Genomic DNA, 15,883 nt, shown 5'->3' on the forward strand with positions numbered 1-15,883 from the left:
TTACGTCACTTTTGTGCGACCGGCCAGGTAGTTCTGCCATCTCTGTGTCTCGGCGGCGCCGTGTAGAGTCCGCGTGATCTTCCGCGAGTGAGCCTTAATAGGTCGGGTGGGGGCTGGCCGAATCCAAGAAATTCTTCTTGGACACAAGTGTCCCGGCGGACCCGCGGGGCCTATCGGAGGTAGGTGAAGGCGGCTCCTGGTGGGCGCAGTCCGAACTCACGTCGGGCCTGCTTTGCTATCTCGCGTGCTCCTCTGGGGCTTCCCAGTCTTCGCAGACGGGCTGAAACTCTTTAACCAACCTCTCAGGATCCCCACCGCCTAGCTTCGACCCATATTTGCCCCTTCTACGACCACATTCTCGCTTGTGCACCGTTATTGATCCGCATCCCTCCGAGGCAATGGGCAAATTTCCATCTCTGTCTTTGCTAATGATGTTCCCTCGGTTTCGAATGCTGCCCTCACCCCGTGCGCTTTTGCTCATCTTAAGAGGTCAGTCTGTTTTGATCTTATACGTCAAGGCCGAGCTGAAATGCACTGTGAATCTTTCTGGGAGCCTCCCGGTTAGAATTAAAAATCTTTTTTGAGCGCTTAGTACTTTGTACGTTACTTATAGCATATATCTGTTATTCTGCGTCGGATTGTAGTAGTATCTATTCATTTAGTTTCAGTTTCTCAGGCTCTGACCTGTCCCTGATCATTTTCTTACTCATTTTCACATCATTTCTTGCCTGCATGCCTTTGTATTGTGTCGTGTTCCCCCTCTCCCTTTCCTCCAGTGCTGTATCTCACTTTTATCTGGCAAACCACTACTACTCCTTACTTGTAAACATTTAAAGCTTTACACTGTTTCTCTCGAGGCAGAGTTAGGTATTCCTTTGCCGATATTCTAGTAAGGGATGGCTTTGCCTGTATGCTAGTAAGGGAAGGAGCCGCAGGCTAAATCTGGGCAAGTGATGGTTTCTTTTCGCCTGCCAGTGAGCCTAGAATTGTTTTACAGGTAACAGTTTGCAATCTGTTTGATGCTAGGAAGCATTTTGAACCCGAAGTGAGTAAAATATTATTCCCCGCCTCCATAAATCTCATAAAATTGTACTCATAATTGTACTCATAATTATTATAAACATAAAATTGTACTCATAATTATTTGGGGGGTTAGTAAAAAATTGGGATTTTTTTTCTTGCTTGCTTTCTTTTAACAACATGATATTCTCCATTTTGCCTGTTGGCCAGAAAAGCTTAAGATATTTATCTTCTGGTTCCTTACAGAAGAAGTTGTTGACTCTCGCTGTGTAGTAATGTTCATATTACAGACACCATTTGTGATTTTAATTTTGTGTTTTTCCATAGAACCCAACACAATGCTTTCTTTCCTTCCTTCCACAAGTTTTGATTGAGCACTTAAAAAAAATCTTCCAGGTACAAAATGTTCAGTTTAGTAGGAAAAAGAGATCATTACAAATGCAATTTTACTATGCACAGTGACAGAAATATGCAGAGTGAAGTAGGATTAGTTCACAGAAGGTTTCCTGGGGGATGTGATTCTTGAGTTGAGGTTTAAATGAGAAACAGCAAGTGGGTAGATGGAGATCATTCCTGGCAAAAGAGGACAAATGAGCAAAGAATGAGAGAAGAAAGAGAATGCTGTGTTAAAAGGGAGTAACAAAGAAGTGAAGCTGGAAAGGTAAGCAAGGGCCAGATCACATGCCATGTTAGGGAGCTTAGACCTTTATTTTCAGGCAAGGTTGGGCTTTGTAGCAAAAGCTGGATCTTGCTGATGGCTATTTAAAAGATGAATGAGGGAGTCAGGAGTCCTTATACTGCACCATATCAGATGAGAAGATCTGATTAGGGCAGTGGAACTTGGTAGAGTGGACATGATGGAGGTTTAGAAAGATCTGGGAGGTAAAATCATCTTAACTACTTGGATGTTAAAAGTGAAGAGGAAGGACAAGTCAAAGCTGATTACATAGTTCCATAGTCCTAGATTCTGCCAATCACCACCTAAAATGGAGAATATTGGAGTGTGTGAAAGGACTGACCCATATCTGTTTTACTCAACATAGTATCTCCAGAGCCTAGAATAGTGCCCTATACAGTGTAGGTACTTGAATGAAAGAAACGTTTCCTTCCTTTTAATCATTGATTGCTGTGTTTCATCAAAATAGCCTTTAGCATATGCCATCCCTATTCATTTTGGTATTACTCATGCACTGTTACCAGGCTTTTTGGGATAGACAATGAGTTGCACCACTGATAACATGAATCTCTTTTACAGCTGAATAGTTCTGGAGAGATGTTTTGGCTTAATTCTATGTTAGTTAAAAGTTTTAATTCATTTTTATCCTACTGTTTAAAAAAATTTATTTATTTATTTATTTCTTCTTAGAGATGGGGCAGAGAGGAGAGAGGGAGACAGAGAGAATCCTAAGCAGGTTCCCCTGTCAGCACAGAGCCCTTTGTGGGGCTGAATCCCAAGAACCAGGAGAACATGACCTGAGCTGCAATCAAGAGTTGGACGCTTAATGACTCAGCCACTCAGGAGCCCCTTTTCTTAAATTTAATTTTAAGCTTCTCCGGGTTGCCTGGGTGGCTCAATTGGTTAAACGTCTGACTTTGGCTCAGGTCATGATCTCACCGTTCATGAGCTCGGGCCCCACGTCGGGCTCTGTGCTGACAGCCCAGAGCCTGAGGCCTGTTTCAGGTTCTGTCTCCCTCTCTCTGCCCCTCGCCTGTGTGCACGCGCGCTCTCTCTCTCTAAGAGTAAATAAACATTAAAAAAGAATTTAAAAATTTTTTAATTTTAAGCTTTTCCATTAGAATACTAGCTTTATTTTCCTTCTTGGTATTTCTAAGGCTTTCAGGAAGTCAAGACCCTAGACTGTGTTCTTATAGATTGAATGTTATCTTAAATTTGGTTTCAGGAAACTTTTCTATTTGCAGTTTCACCTTAATGCTTTCTGTCGTTAAGAAATAAACAATCCAAGCCAGTGCACTTCTGCTTTGGCTACTGGATGGATGGTTGAGCCAGACTTAACTTCCAAGTGTTGTAAATTGGCTAGTTAGATGTGAGAATATTTGTGTACAGCTTATGTGTATAGCTGAGTAGAGGGTGCACTCTGGTAGTCCTATCTGTATTCTACCTGCTTCCTTAAGGTTGTCTCTTCTGTGTTATAGTTAAATGGTTTATTGGTCACTAATCCTATAAGCTACCACACAGCCTTTTGAAAAGACACAAAGTGAAAGTTATACAGGTTTAAGAATAACATGTATTTAAAATGTTTTCTTTTTCAGACATAAAGCAGAGTCACTGTAATTATTTCTAACATCAATTTCAAACTATTTATTCTTGGATAACAGTCCAATTATATGAAATTATGGCTGGTTATAAGCCTGTAGCTATTCAGACGTATCCTGTACTTGGTGAAAAAATCACCCAAGACACACTGTACTGGAACAACTATAAGGTAAGTGGAGACCGTAACGAGGGGGTTGTACTGATGCTCATTTCTCCAGCATATGTTATACTTTGGATACTCTAATAGAGAACTAATAACTAAAAGGAATCAATCACCAGTTCATAATTTGGGTAGAAAATTAGGTAGCTGATGTTTTTTCTTAGAATTTTTTATAAAAGTCCTTACTGCTTAATCATTTTAATCATACAAGGACCTAGTGCAGAATAGATGATTAATGAATACCAAATGAATTAAATCTTAGAATTTGAATGTCATGCGAGAAAATTTTTTTTGCCTTTGCAAAACTAAGGAGAAAGTGATGCAGAATTAATTCTGCTAGACTATCTTTAAAAGCTTGAAAATTATTTTTTTTTTCAACGTTTTTTATTTATTTTTGGGACAGAGAGAGACAGAGCATGAACGGGGGAGGGGCAGAGAGAGAGGGAGACACAGAATCGGAAACAGGCTCCAGGCTCCGAGCCATCAGCCCAGAGCCTGACGCGGGGCTTGAACTCACGGACCGTGAGATCGTGACCTGGCTGAAGTCGGACGCTTAACCGACTGCGCCACCCAGGCGCCCCGAAAATTATTTTTTTTAAAAGATGAACAACTAAATAGAAAAGTGGAAAAAGACTGGGATTGGGAGGTTAATGGAACAGGAAATTTAAATGACCAATAAATGTATAAAAGAGCTGTGGCTTCACTCATAAAGAAATGTCAGTTACCACAATAATTTGGATACTACTTTTCATCTGTTATATTGGCACAAATGAAAAATTTTGATCATTGCTACTTGAGGGAGGAAAATTGATGCAGACTTTCTGGAGGGCAGTTTCGCATTATGTATCGTGATAAAAATACCTTTTGGCCATGTAAGTTCCACAGTTTGAAACTTACCCAAAGATTACAGTCCCCTAAATTTGCTGAGATACAGGTATATAGATGTTGATTAAAGTATTATTTGTAATGCTAGAAATTCTGGGAAAACCTGTGTCCCTTAGTAGCGGACCGGTAAAGTAAATTATGATGTACCCTATAATGGACGGCAAATCTATTGATCATATGAAAAATTAGCTGAGATGTGTAATTGAGTGAAAGGAAGCGAGGTTCAGAACAGCCTGCATGGTGTGATCTTTGTGTCAGTTACAGAATACATGGTTAAATGTATGCTGGCACAGGCATAACTTTTTCTCCCCAGTAATAATCACAGAAAACTCCACAGCTGAAGAGAAAGAGTGGAGTATGGTTTTCCAGCCATATAGTTATTTACTTTAATGACAGCCAGGATGGTCTGGGTGATGTTATTTGGACCTTTTTTGCTTTTTCATACTTCTGTATTAGCTACAACCTAGTAAATGTTACTAAGAACAAAGTGAAACGATGGAGTAAGAAATTATGTAATGCTTGAACAGTCTTACCAGTTGTAACTCTGTTAATACTTTGTATTTTGTTTTGTTAAGACCCCTGTTCAGATCAAGGAGTTCGGTGCAGTGTCAAAAGTAGACTTTTCTCCGCAGCCTCCATATAATTATGCTGTCACAGCTTCCTCGAGGGTAAATATAATACTACATTTATTTTTCTTTTGTGTCTTTATATGTACTACTGATCTGGAGGCATTTGGTTAAGTACTGTGTTTTTTATCTTTTCGTAGATTCACATTTATGGCCGATATTCTCAAGAACCTATAAAAACCTTTTCCCGATTTAAAGACACAGCATACTGTGCTACTTTTCGTCAGGACGGTAGACTGCTTGTGGCTGGCAGTGAAGATGGTGGAGTTCAGCTTTTTGATATAACTGGGAGAGCTCCCCTCAGGCACTTTGAAGGCCATACTAAGTAAGAGCCAGTGTTTAAAAATTTAAAAACAATTTTTTTTTAACTGAGGTATAATTAACAAAACGTTATGTTAGTTTCAGTTGTATGTTCGATGTTTGTATATGTTGCAAAATAATAAGTCTAGTTAACATCTGTCACCATATTGTTACAGACAGTTGGTTTTTATGTGTTCTTTGTTGTTTTGTTGTAAGCTTTTTTGGTTTCTTTTTTTGGGGCTTTGAATAAAAACATAGAGAAGTTCTGTGAAGATTATGTACCTGTATATACTTTATTTCATGATTGTTCAAGGACAGAGTGCTTAATCTAGGCCAGTCCTATGGTCCAGTTTGATGGGGCTCATGAATTCTGTAGAATTGTTTGTGACATTTGAAGAAATGTATGTTTTTCCGGGAAGATTTCCTATAGCTTTCATGTAATTTCTTAGTGAGTTCTGTGATCAGTCAAGGTTATAAACCACTGATCTAAAGGTACCTCACAACTATGAATGAGAACTCTATAGGCTGAACTATAGTGGAGGTTCTCATTTTGAAGGCAAGTTGGAAGGTTGATTTTTTCTTCTTGAATTTAATATTTTCCCCTTGATAAATGGTCAGGGCAATTTTATATTATAACTTTATATCAGAATTACCACTTTCAATTCTGACATTTGCTACTGATTTAAAAATCTGAAGTGTTTTTTACAGTGTATTATCAGGAAGGTCTTTCTCATAAGTGAAACATTTAAAATACAACAAATTCACTTAACATGATCCTACTTAGTGTCAAGTCTTCTTAGAATTTTGTAAAGAACTACCCATTTGAAATATTTTTTTTAAGTAAGTTTATTTATTTTGGGAGAGGGGGAGAGAGAGAATCCCAAGCAGGCTCTGTTGCTGTCAGCACAGAGCCTGATGTGGGACTCGATCCTAGAGACTGTGAGGTCATGGCCTGAGCTGAAATCAAGAATCAGAAGCTTAACTGACTGAGCCACGCAGGTGCCCCTGAAAATTTTTTTTAAGTATTTATCCATTTATTTTGAGAGAGAGAGAGGGTGTGAGTGAGCAGGGGAGGGGCAGAGAGAGAATCCCAAGCATGTTCTGTGCTGTCAGCGTTCAACCAGCTGAGCCACCCAGGCGCCCGTCCCCCATTTTGAAAGTTTTTAAATTAAAAGTACCTTTGCTCCAACATTTAGAACGTTTACCTTTATTGAGCAGTTTTGTAGAATTGTTAACATATAGAAAATAACTTGTAAGGCTGTTGAATATTATTAACTTCATAGTGTAAGGGTATTTAGAATTTTAAATTGGCTTAGGGACGGATATCTGTTTTAAAGATTTTTCTCTCATGATTTCCCCCTACAATTACTCCCTAAAACTGAGCTTTTTTTGTTATTTGGGGAAAAGCAGAGTTTTATGTTTTATGTTAGTTTTTTTCTTGCTGTTTAACATATTGATCCTTAATTTTTTAGAGCGGTTCATACAGTCGATTTTACAGCTGACAAATATCATGTGGTCTCTGGGGCTGATGATTATACGGTTAAATTGTGGGATATTCCAAACTCCAAAGAAATTCTGACATTCAAAGAACATTCTGATTATGTGAGGTGTGGATGTGCTAGCAAACTGAACCCAGATCTCTTTGTAACAGGTTGGTGAACTATTTTTCCCTCCTGAAGTTGATCATTTTATTGCGATATAATTTGACGCTGCTTTGGGACTCTTTTGGGATAGAGCAATGTAAAAAATTTTATAAAGGAACGTGTTTCTGTTTATCCAATTCTTTTCTTTTTCTTCTTTTGGTGATTGTTCTTATTGTCTTCCAAGTGTGTTTGGAAACATAAGGCTTCCTTGAAAACATGAGTGTCTGAACTATGGTTTAGTACTCTGGTTTTCACAGAGCCTCCAAGCAGCTGAGAAACAAAGATAACGGAGTTCAGTCTTTGTGAGTGCTTGTGCAGAGGTTCCCAGGTGATTGAGTAGTGACAATAACTTGAAGATGGGAATAGTTTAAGGTCCTATATGATATAGTATGGTATAGTAATGCTTTTTCAGAAATAATCAGTGGTCCCAGAGTTTGTAGGTACTTTGTCATCATGAACGTATATACGTGTCTTTAAATTTTATCTAAGCCCTTACTCCTTTTCAAATTTGTTTGCATACACACACGTATATTTAGTTTTTGTTGATTTGAGTAACGACACTCACCTAATACCAAAATTGACATTTTAGGGTCATATGATCATACCCTCAAGATGTTTGACGCACGAACCAATAAGAGTGTGATCTCTGTTGAGCATGGGCAGCCAGTGGAGAGTGTCCTGCTCTTTCCCTCTGGAGGTCTTCTGGTATCAGCAGGTATTTTAAAAATTGCTTTTACCTATATAGTTGGTTTTGAGTCAGTTATGTCTTTATCAGTTACTTTCTATAATTTAATATTGTGCCCTTGAATTACATACCTAGGTTTTGCTCAATTGATAAACAGGACAAGCAAGCGGTTGTTATTTATTGACTACCTAATGTGAGCCAGGTACTGGGCTCTTATATACAAATTATTGAGCCTAGAAGTGAGTGAGTTTTCTCCCTATTTTGCAACTAAGGAAATAAATAAAAGTTTTTAAAGTAATTTGTCCACGATAGAGTGGCAGATCTGAAATCCCAGAACTTGAGAGCCTGCATTGTGTATATAAGCCAGAAATCCAGGTTGTATGCCTGTTATTCCTACCTAAGAGATCTTAGGTTGAAAGAGATCACAGTTCTTTCAATTCTAGAATCAGGCTTGTCTGTTTTTATGTCTCTTTTGATTGAAGTGACTTTGTCCAGAAAATAGCCAGTAGTTCTGGAGGAGGGTATAATGTGGCGTTCAAAAGGGGTCTTGGTACGTTTTTCATCAAGCTGGAACTGAGGTATTTTTCTGTAATGTTGATCCTAGAGCATTTTCAAAATGAGAATGGAAGAAATAAATCGGCTTCTTTGATTTATCAAGTCAAAGTTAATGTGTTGACATTAGAATACAAAGGTGGTGTGTATAATTCATAGCACGTATATGGCTGTGTGTATAGATTTTTTTTCTTAATTCTAAAACCCGAATAGAAATTACCCTGTTTTGTACTTCTTCCCCAGTACCTGTTTAGTTTCAAAATAAATTGATGACATTGTCAGATGTATCCATTTTTCTTGATGTTATTTTGAGAAATGGAAACAAGCTGAATGGGGAGAATGGACACGTGTATGCTAATCTCCACTGTGTCACTAGCTAATTTTATGACCTTGGAAAATCCCTTAACTCTTGTAGACTTTGAAAATGAGAGTTTGGCTAGGATCACTTGTTTTAAACTGTGCTCTCATGAGCTGCCACATGCGGTGAGACAGGGACTATGAATTGGCTCCCAGGCCCGGTTTCCCAGGCAGGATAGGTAAGACCTTTGCTCCCCCCTCTCCAACTCATTCTTCAATTTTACCTTCTAGACTTCTGTGTAATATTTCACTGAAATAGAAGATGCTATAGTAGAAGAATTCTTTTTAAACTATTAGATTAAATTGCCTTTAAGGACGCTTCTAACTCTTAGAGTAGAAGTGATAGGGAAATTTTTCAGTTTTGTTGGGATTCACAAACTTTTTAGGAAATGAAACTCTATTATTCATTTCTGTAGTGACACGTTTCTTTTGCAGAATGATTTTATTACAATTTTCTTAAAATCCATTTTGGTTATACTTTTTATTTTGTAGGCAGTTCTGTGAACTTTACAGGTATGCAACAATTTTTCGTTGTAACAGTTCTTCGTGGTAGGAACTATTTGTTATCATCAGTTACAAACTCAATAAATGATAGAGACAGCATTGAAACCAGGCAGTTTTGCAGAACCCTTCACTTCACCTCCATGCTGTGCAGTGTCTAGTAAAGAATGCTTTTCAAATCTTGAAACTATTGAATGTATAGGCAGAATTTCAAACTAATGATGATTTCTTTCTATAGGAGGTCGTTATGTTAAAATCTGGGACGTACTAAAAGGAGGACAGTTGCTAGTATCTTTGAAAAATCATCATAAAACTGTGACATGTTTATATCTGAGCAGCTCTGGACAGAGGTTACTCTCTGGGTCACTGGATAGGTTAGCATTTTCATTTTCTTTCCTTATTATTGGTATTGTAGAAATATTTACTGCTTGAGAAGATGAGTTATTTCTGCAGTATTTGTGATGAAATAAATGTTCTGTCAAATGACTTCTTTGAAAATCTATTGAGTTGAAAATAGTTTTGACCTTTTATTTACAATACAGTAAACCTATTTTCTCACTTGACAAAATTTAGTGCGTTAACTTGCATACTTAAGGAATTTTATTGAACCATTTGAACGTTAATCTTTAAAATAGTCTATGTTATTCTGTGGCTTTAAAAAATCCTTTGTGTATATATTTGTATATTTTAAAAGATTTCTTCTGAGTGTATGTATACATTCTAGCTTATATTCTTCAAAAGTTAAAATTGTATGTGGAAATTTCTATACTTCAACGTGATTCAAATATTCCTTTTTTATATAAGCATTAGTATTCCATTAGTTAAAGTTCTAGAACAGTGCTGGCCAACAGAAATAAGATGTGGGCTACATATGTAGTTTTAAATATTGTAGTAGCCACAGAAAGGCAAAAGGAACTAGGTAAAATTAATTTAATAATATATTTCATTTAGTTGAGTGTATCTAAAATATCATTTCAACACGTAATCAGTGTAAAAAGTATTACCGAGAGACTAGAGACAAATTAAGCATCCAATATGTGCCCTATGATGTGGTAATAATTTATAGTGATTAAAGTGAAATATAGTTTTGTTTAACAGAAAAATGTTTTAATACTGCCTCAGTTTTAAAATTAAAATAAGTTAATTAAAATCAAGTAAAATTGAAAATTTGGTTCTTCATTTTCATAACCACCCTTCAAGTGCTCAGTAGCATGTGGCTAGAACTATGGCACAATTCTTGTAGTTACTTACATTCGTTTGTTTTTGGTCATTTTGTTTCCGTATTTCCTATTTTCACTATTATGGAAAGCCTTGGTTTTTCAGTATGCTTAATACATATTTTAAAAGCTAGAAAATATTTTAAACAGAAAGGAATTTATTATGTAAATAGGTAGGAGATTCTCTGAAATGGTGTTACTAGGCAATTTGGGACTCGAGTTTAAAAAAAACTTTTTTTAAATGTATGTTTATTTATTTTTTTGAGAGAGAGAGAGAGTGAGAGAGACAGTGCAAGTGGGGGGTGAGGCAGAAAGAGAGGGAGACACAGAATCTGAAGCAGCCTCCAGGCTCTGAGCCGTCAGCACAGAGCCCGACGCGGGGCTCGAACTCCTGGATTGCAAGATCGTGTCCTGAGCTGAAGTCGGACGCTTAACCAACTGAGCCACCCAGGCGCCCCTGGGACTCAGGTTTTAGATGTGTCCCTCAAAAATCAAGTGTCAGTTGGCTCTGTTCACGGTTCTCAGCCCACAGTGACTTGTGTCTCCAAGAGGATGCGCGGCAGCAGCTGGAGACATTTTGGGTTGTTGGCACCAGTTGGGAGTGGTGAGCTGCTGGCCTGCAGTGGGTAGTGGTTCAGGATGCTGCTGAGCTTCCTGCAGTGCGCAGAACAGCCTCCACAACAAAGACTGATCTGGCCCATGGTACAGAGCATGCTGACGTTGAGAAACCCTGCTCTTTTGACTTCCAGTGGGCTTTGATACCTTTTCTTTACTCTCACGTGTCCTCTTCAGGCTACGTTGGGTCGCGGTCTGTTCTTCTGGTGACTAGTCAGGTCTTTATACAGACATGGCTAGTGCTGACAAACAGTTCAGTTGTAAAAGATTCAGTGATGAATTAGTTTGCAGTTAATATTATTAATTGTTATTTTCCTTCATTGATGTGTAAAATTTAATGTTTATATATTTCTAAAAAGTAGAAAATTTGCATTTTATACTCCTTTCCAAGGTGACTTATGACAAGTCTTTCCTTTTTATCAGGAAGGTGAAAATATATAGCACGACTTCCTATAAAGTAGTCCACAGTTTTGATTATGCAGCTTCAATTTTGAGTCTTGCACTTGCAGTAAGTATTTTTAGCCCTTTTTAAAGCTTTCACTAACATTGTTGAGTGAAACTGAAATGGAATTTTACAGTTTACCTTTGTATTTGAATAAATCTTATTTTCTTCTTGCCACATGAAATAGTTAAGACAGTTGCTATTATATGACTTGTCCCAGTAATTTAGTATGAATTGAGATTTAGGTCTTGTTCACCATACAGCTTCAAACCGAGTACAGCTGTAGGCATTGTTAACTCTAAAGACAGGATCTGGGAAATTGTTAAATCTCTTTTCAACACATTTAACTTAGGGTTAACATACTCTAGAAAGTCACATTGGCTCTCTGAGGGGGACAAAAAAAGAGGAGAGAGAGAAGGAGATAACAAAGTGAATGTGCTTGTCTTTGTTGATGCTCTTTCTGGAATGTCCACTGTCAAGTTTCATGAGCCGTGGAAGAAGAGGAAATTTGAATACATCATATAGAAATCTGAATTAGAAGAGGAAAAGCTTATTATAAAATATTCTCTTGGCCAGACTGTGGAAAGTCATGCCATCACACAATCCTTTTCCTAGTAAGAGGATGTAGGAAAAAAATTACTTTAGAAGTTCCCCAAGATGTCATTAATTCTGTATTATTATACAAAGTGCCAGTGATAATTTACACTGGATATAACATGTTCTATCAGTAAAATCATATCCTGGAAGAAAAAATGATTTGTTCTGACTTTTTGCATAGATCATTGTTAGGCAAAGTATCTCTATCTGAATGGAACTCTTGTGAAAGTGCGGATAAGCAGAAAACGCTTTATAAATGGTATTTTGAAGAAAAAGTAAGATAAATGATGTGTTAGGAATAGACTAACTTATATTTCTAATTGCTTTTAGCATGAAGATGAGACAATAGTTGTGGGAATGACCAATGGAATACTAAGTGTTAAACATAGGAAATCTGAAGCAAAGAAGGATTCTCTTCCCAGGAGAAGAAGGCCTGCGTATCGAACTTTTATTAAAGGAAAAAATTACATGAAGCAACGGGTATTTGTGTATTTCTTACATTTTCTTTTTAGATGGTGTAGTTTGTTAGAGTAGCCAACTCCATCCCTGCACGTTACTGGAACGTGTAGTTCACATGGCATTTAGCTTTATTTTGCTTTTGTCTACATTAGCTCTCTCTCCAGATTGCTAGATTGGGAACATTATTAATAAGTACTGGGGAATAAGGAGTACTTTACTATCCTGGATCATTATAATGTTACAGTATTTTACTGTATTCAAAAACAATATCTTTCATATGATATCTGATTGAATGTCCTAAACAACCCTGAACAGTAGCAGAGCCAGTTATATCCCCATTTGGCATCTGAGGAGATGGAGATACAAAGAAGTTACGGTCTATGTAGCATTTCGTTACTGGTTACCAGAGTTGTTGGGACTAGATCTGTTTCTCACATTCTTGGTTTCTCTTTCTGCCAGGTCACGTAGGCTGCCACGTAAAGAGAACTGAAATGAGTAATATTTGCCCAGAGTGAGGTGCTGTGTATATGTTATAAGTTAAGTCATAGGAGAGTTAATAATACATTGATGTGGCAAAGTATTCCATTTTCAATTAGTCTGCATTCTTGGCATATGCCTGGTATTTATTACGCAGTTCAGGGTCACCCTGGTGTAAAAAAAAAATACCACTATGAAAAAATTTGTTTTCAATGCAACTCTATACAGAAACTGATTTTTCTTTATAAATTTGCTTTGTAATACAGGATGACATTTTGATCAATAGGCCATCAAAGAAACACCTAGAATTATATGACAGGGATCTGAAAAATTTCCGGGTCTCTAAAGCACTTGACAGAGTCCTTGAGGTAAGTGAGGAGCATGTATACATACATACAATATGCTGTGTGTGTGTGTGTTTTAAATTTTATTTTTATTTTTAGTAAGACTTTAGTTTTTTAGAACAGTTTTAGATTCACAGCAAAATTGAGGGAAAGGTACAGAGATATCCCATATATTCCCTGACCTACACATACATAGCCTCTCCTATTACTAGCATCCCCTACCAAAATGGTACATTTGTTACAGTTGATAAACCCGTAAGGAGCATATTTTTAAAAGACTCATTTTATTACTTGTCTTGTGCATTACCATTACTCCATACTGTAAAGATAAAAACCTATTTAACTTCGGTAATTGTTAGTGAGTTCCAAGACTCTGATCTTTTTCCTTTGATGTCTTATCTGCTCGTGTTGACTCTGAAAATTTTTCTAGCCTAGTTGTACAATAAAGACACCTGAGATTACAGTTTCCATCATAAAGGAGCTAAATCGAAGAGGAGTCCTTGCAAATGCCCTTGCAGGCCGGGATGAAAAGGAAATCAGTCGTGTTCTTAATTTTTTGATACGGTATGTTTTATGTCATGAAACCTGTATTTTGCATCGGAAATCCTTCTTTATCTCAAATGAGAGACATTTACTTTTAGATTGACCTTTGTAGACAACTGAAGGAACAATTCAGTAAATCTATTTTAAGGACCTTTTGGGAAAGATTGCAAGTTTCAGTAAACAATTTTTGCTTTTTAGGAATCTTTCTCAGCCAAGATTTGCCCCTGTTTTGATCAATGCTGCTGAAATAATTATTGGTGAGTAGTTGTTAAAACCTGAAAAATCCTAGCACGCTTGCAACAATAGAGGTGTCAGATAATGAAATCAAATAGATTACAATATCTTGTTTTATCAGTTCTCCAGTAGAGATTATCATGAAGAAAACAAACAACATTAGCAAAACAATGCATTTTAAAGGAAGTAAAATGTTTACAGTAGTTCTGAATTGCTGAGAATAATTCTAATTAAAGAACTTTGTCTTAGACATCACTAATGATGACTATTTTTTAATGAGAAAATGAAGTAAAAACCTCTACAATTTACTTTCTGTAATTATTTCTTTTTGAATACATTTATTCAGTTGGACTGTTTACTTTCTGTAAATCATAAATTGTAAAATAAGTACAGATTTTTCGGTACCTTTGTAGGTAATATTTTTACACTTTTCCTAAACATTGGCTATTCGTTTATTGTTTAGAAAGGTACTTACCATTAATGTGTTTTATTTCTCCTTCCAGATATATATCTTCCTGTGATTGGTCAGTCACCCGTAGTTGACAAAAAGTTTTTATTACTTCAAGGACTTGTAGAGAAAGAGATTGATTACCAAAGAGAACTACTAGAAACCTTGGGGATGATGGATATGCTCTTTGCTACTATGACAAGGAAAGAAAGCACTTCTGTGTGGCAGCATGCATCTGATGGATTTCTAGAGAACAAGAAGGTGGAATCATAGTGTCTGCTTAAAGAGACCTGTAAGAACTGCTAACTTGAAATCGATTTGATTCTATTAATTATTGGAAAGAGAATCTCTTTGATAGATTAAAAACTACCCCAAAACTATTCACAGAAGGAGTTTTATGGAAGAGACCTGAATAACTATAATTGGAAAATAAGAACCTATTTTAAGACATGGTTTACCATGGTTTACCAAATATGTACTATATTTTGAATTATTCCATGGCATCTTCTGCTGGAAGATCTCCGTTATCTTGGTCATAGTGTATTGTTCACCTTGGACAAATTGATACTGATTTTAATACAGCGAAGTTGTGTATGAACATCTGGGCAGGCATTCAGAATCTGGAATGGGTTTCAGCTGGAATCCTGCTAAAGGAACAGTGCTTTATTTTGTATTTCTGGCCTGGAAAAACAACAACGGCAACAACACAACAAATGGCAACGACAAATAAATTCTCTCTTCACTCTCATCGGTGCCCTTGGGATTTTCAGGCTTGGCTCCCTCTGCTTGACATCATCATTTATCATGGGTCCCATGTTCTGCTTCCACTGGTAGTGGGACTGCCTCTGCTCCAGTTGCAGCAAATCAGTGGCCAGCTCTGAACAGTTTAACTCTGAACTAGTTAGATATGTATTCAGAAAGTGTGAGGAGGCAGCTTTGATACCTAACAATTGTATTCTCCATTCCACATACTCTTTTTATTCCGTGAATCGTGACCATCCTTGTCAGAACAAGGTCTACAGATCTTAGTGGACCACGTTTTCTTCCATCTCAATATGTTGTTTTTCTACCCAGTTTTCAGCTTGCCTCAGGTCAAAGGAGTGATAAAATTTGTCATTTCTCTTGTAAGAATTAGCCTTTCATCTTGTTGTATATGTTTGGAGCTTATCTTGTAGCTCCCGACCCTTCTGAAAACCATTTTCTCTGATCTGTATTTATATTTTTATCCCTCAATTTCCATAATCATCTTGTGCTTCAGAACCCAAGCTAGAGTAGCTTGCTTTGGAAAATAGTTGTATTTTTTTTTAAGTTCTATGTAAGTCACGTTTTTTTATAAAGATATTCTTATTTTCTTCTTGTATTTCTGAGATGTATCAATTCTTGATGGATAGTTCCTGGCTAGTGAATGCTGGCACACACATTTCACACTGGCTACCTCTCCCGCCTTCCCATTCCTTTTCCACCTCATGTGTTAATTATCTGTAAGGAAACATGCCTTGGGTT

The 15,883-nt window shown here is 37.1% G+C and overlaps 1 protein-coding gene across 1 annotated transcript; it reads left to right on the forward strand.

Moving 5' to 3' along the window:
* Positions 1-22: 22 nt before the first annotated feature.
* UTP15 (UTP15 small subunit processome component) lies at positions 23-14,789 on the forward strand. The gene is made up of 13 exons (XM_030322902.1): positions 23-179; positions 3,292-3,464; positions 4,916-5,008; positions 5,107-5,291; positions 6,739-6,917; positions 7,499-7,624; positions 9,243-9,378; positions 11,260-11,344; positions 12,206-12,355; positions 13,078-13,179; positions 13,586-13,719; positions 13,897-13,955; positions 14,436-14,789. The coding sequence occupies exons 2-13, from the start codon at positions 3,375-3,377 to the stop codon at positions 14,651-14,653; spliced, it is 1,557 nt and encodes a 518-aa protein (XP_030178762.1). The 5' UTR covers positions 23-179; positions 3,292-3,374; the 3' UTR covers positions 14,654-14,789.
* The last annotated feature ends 1,094 nt before the right edge of the window (positions 14,790-15,883 follow it).

Source organism: Lynx canadensis, chromosome A1, assembly GCF_007474595.2.
Source record: "Lynx canadensis isolate LIC74 chromosome A1, mLynCan4.pri.v2, whole genome shotgun sequence".
Classification (NCBI taxonomy): domain Eukaryota; kingdom Metazoa; phylum Chordata; class Mammalia; order Carnivora; family Felidae; genus Lynx; species Lynx canadensis.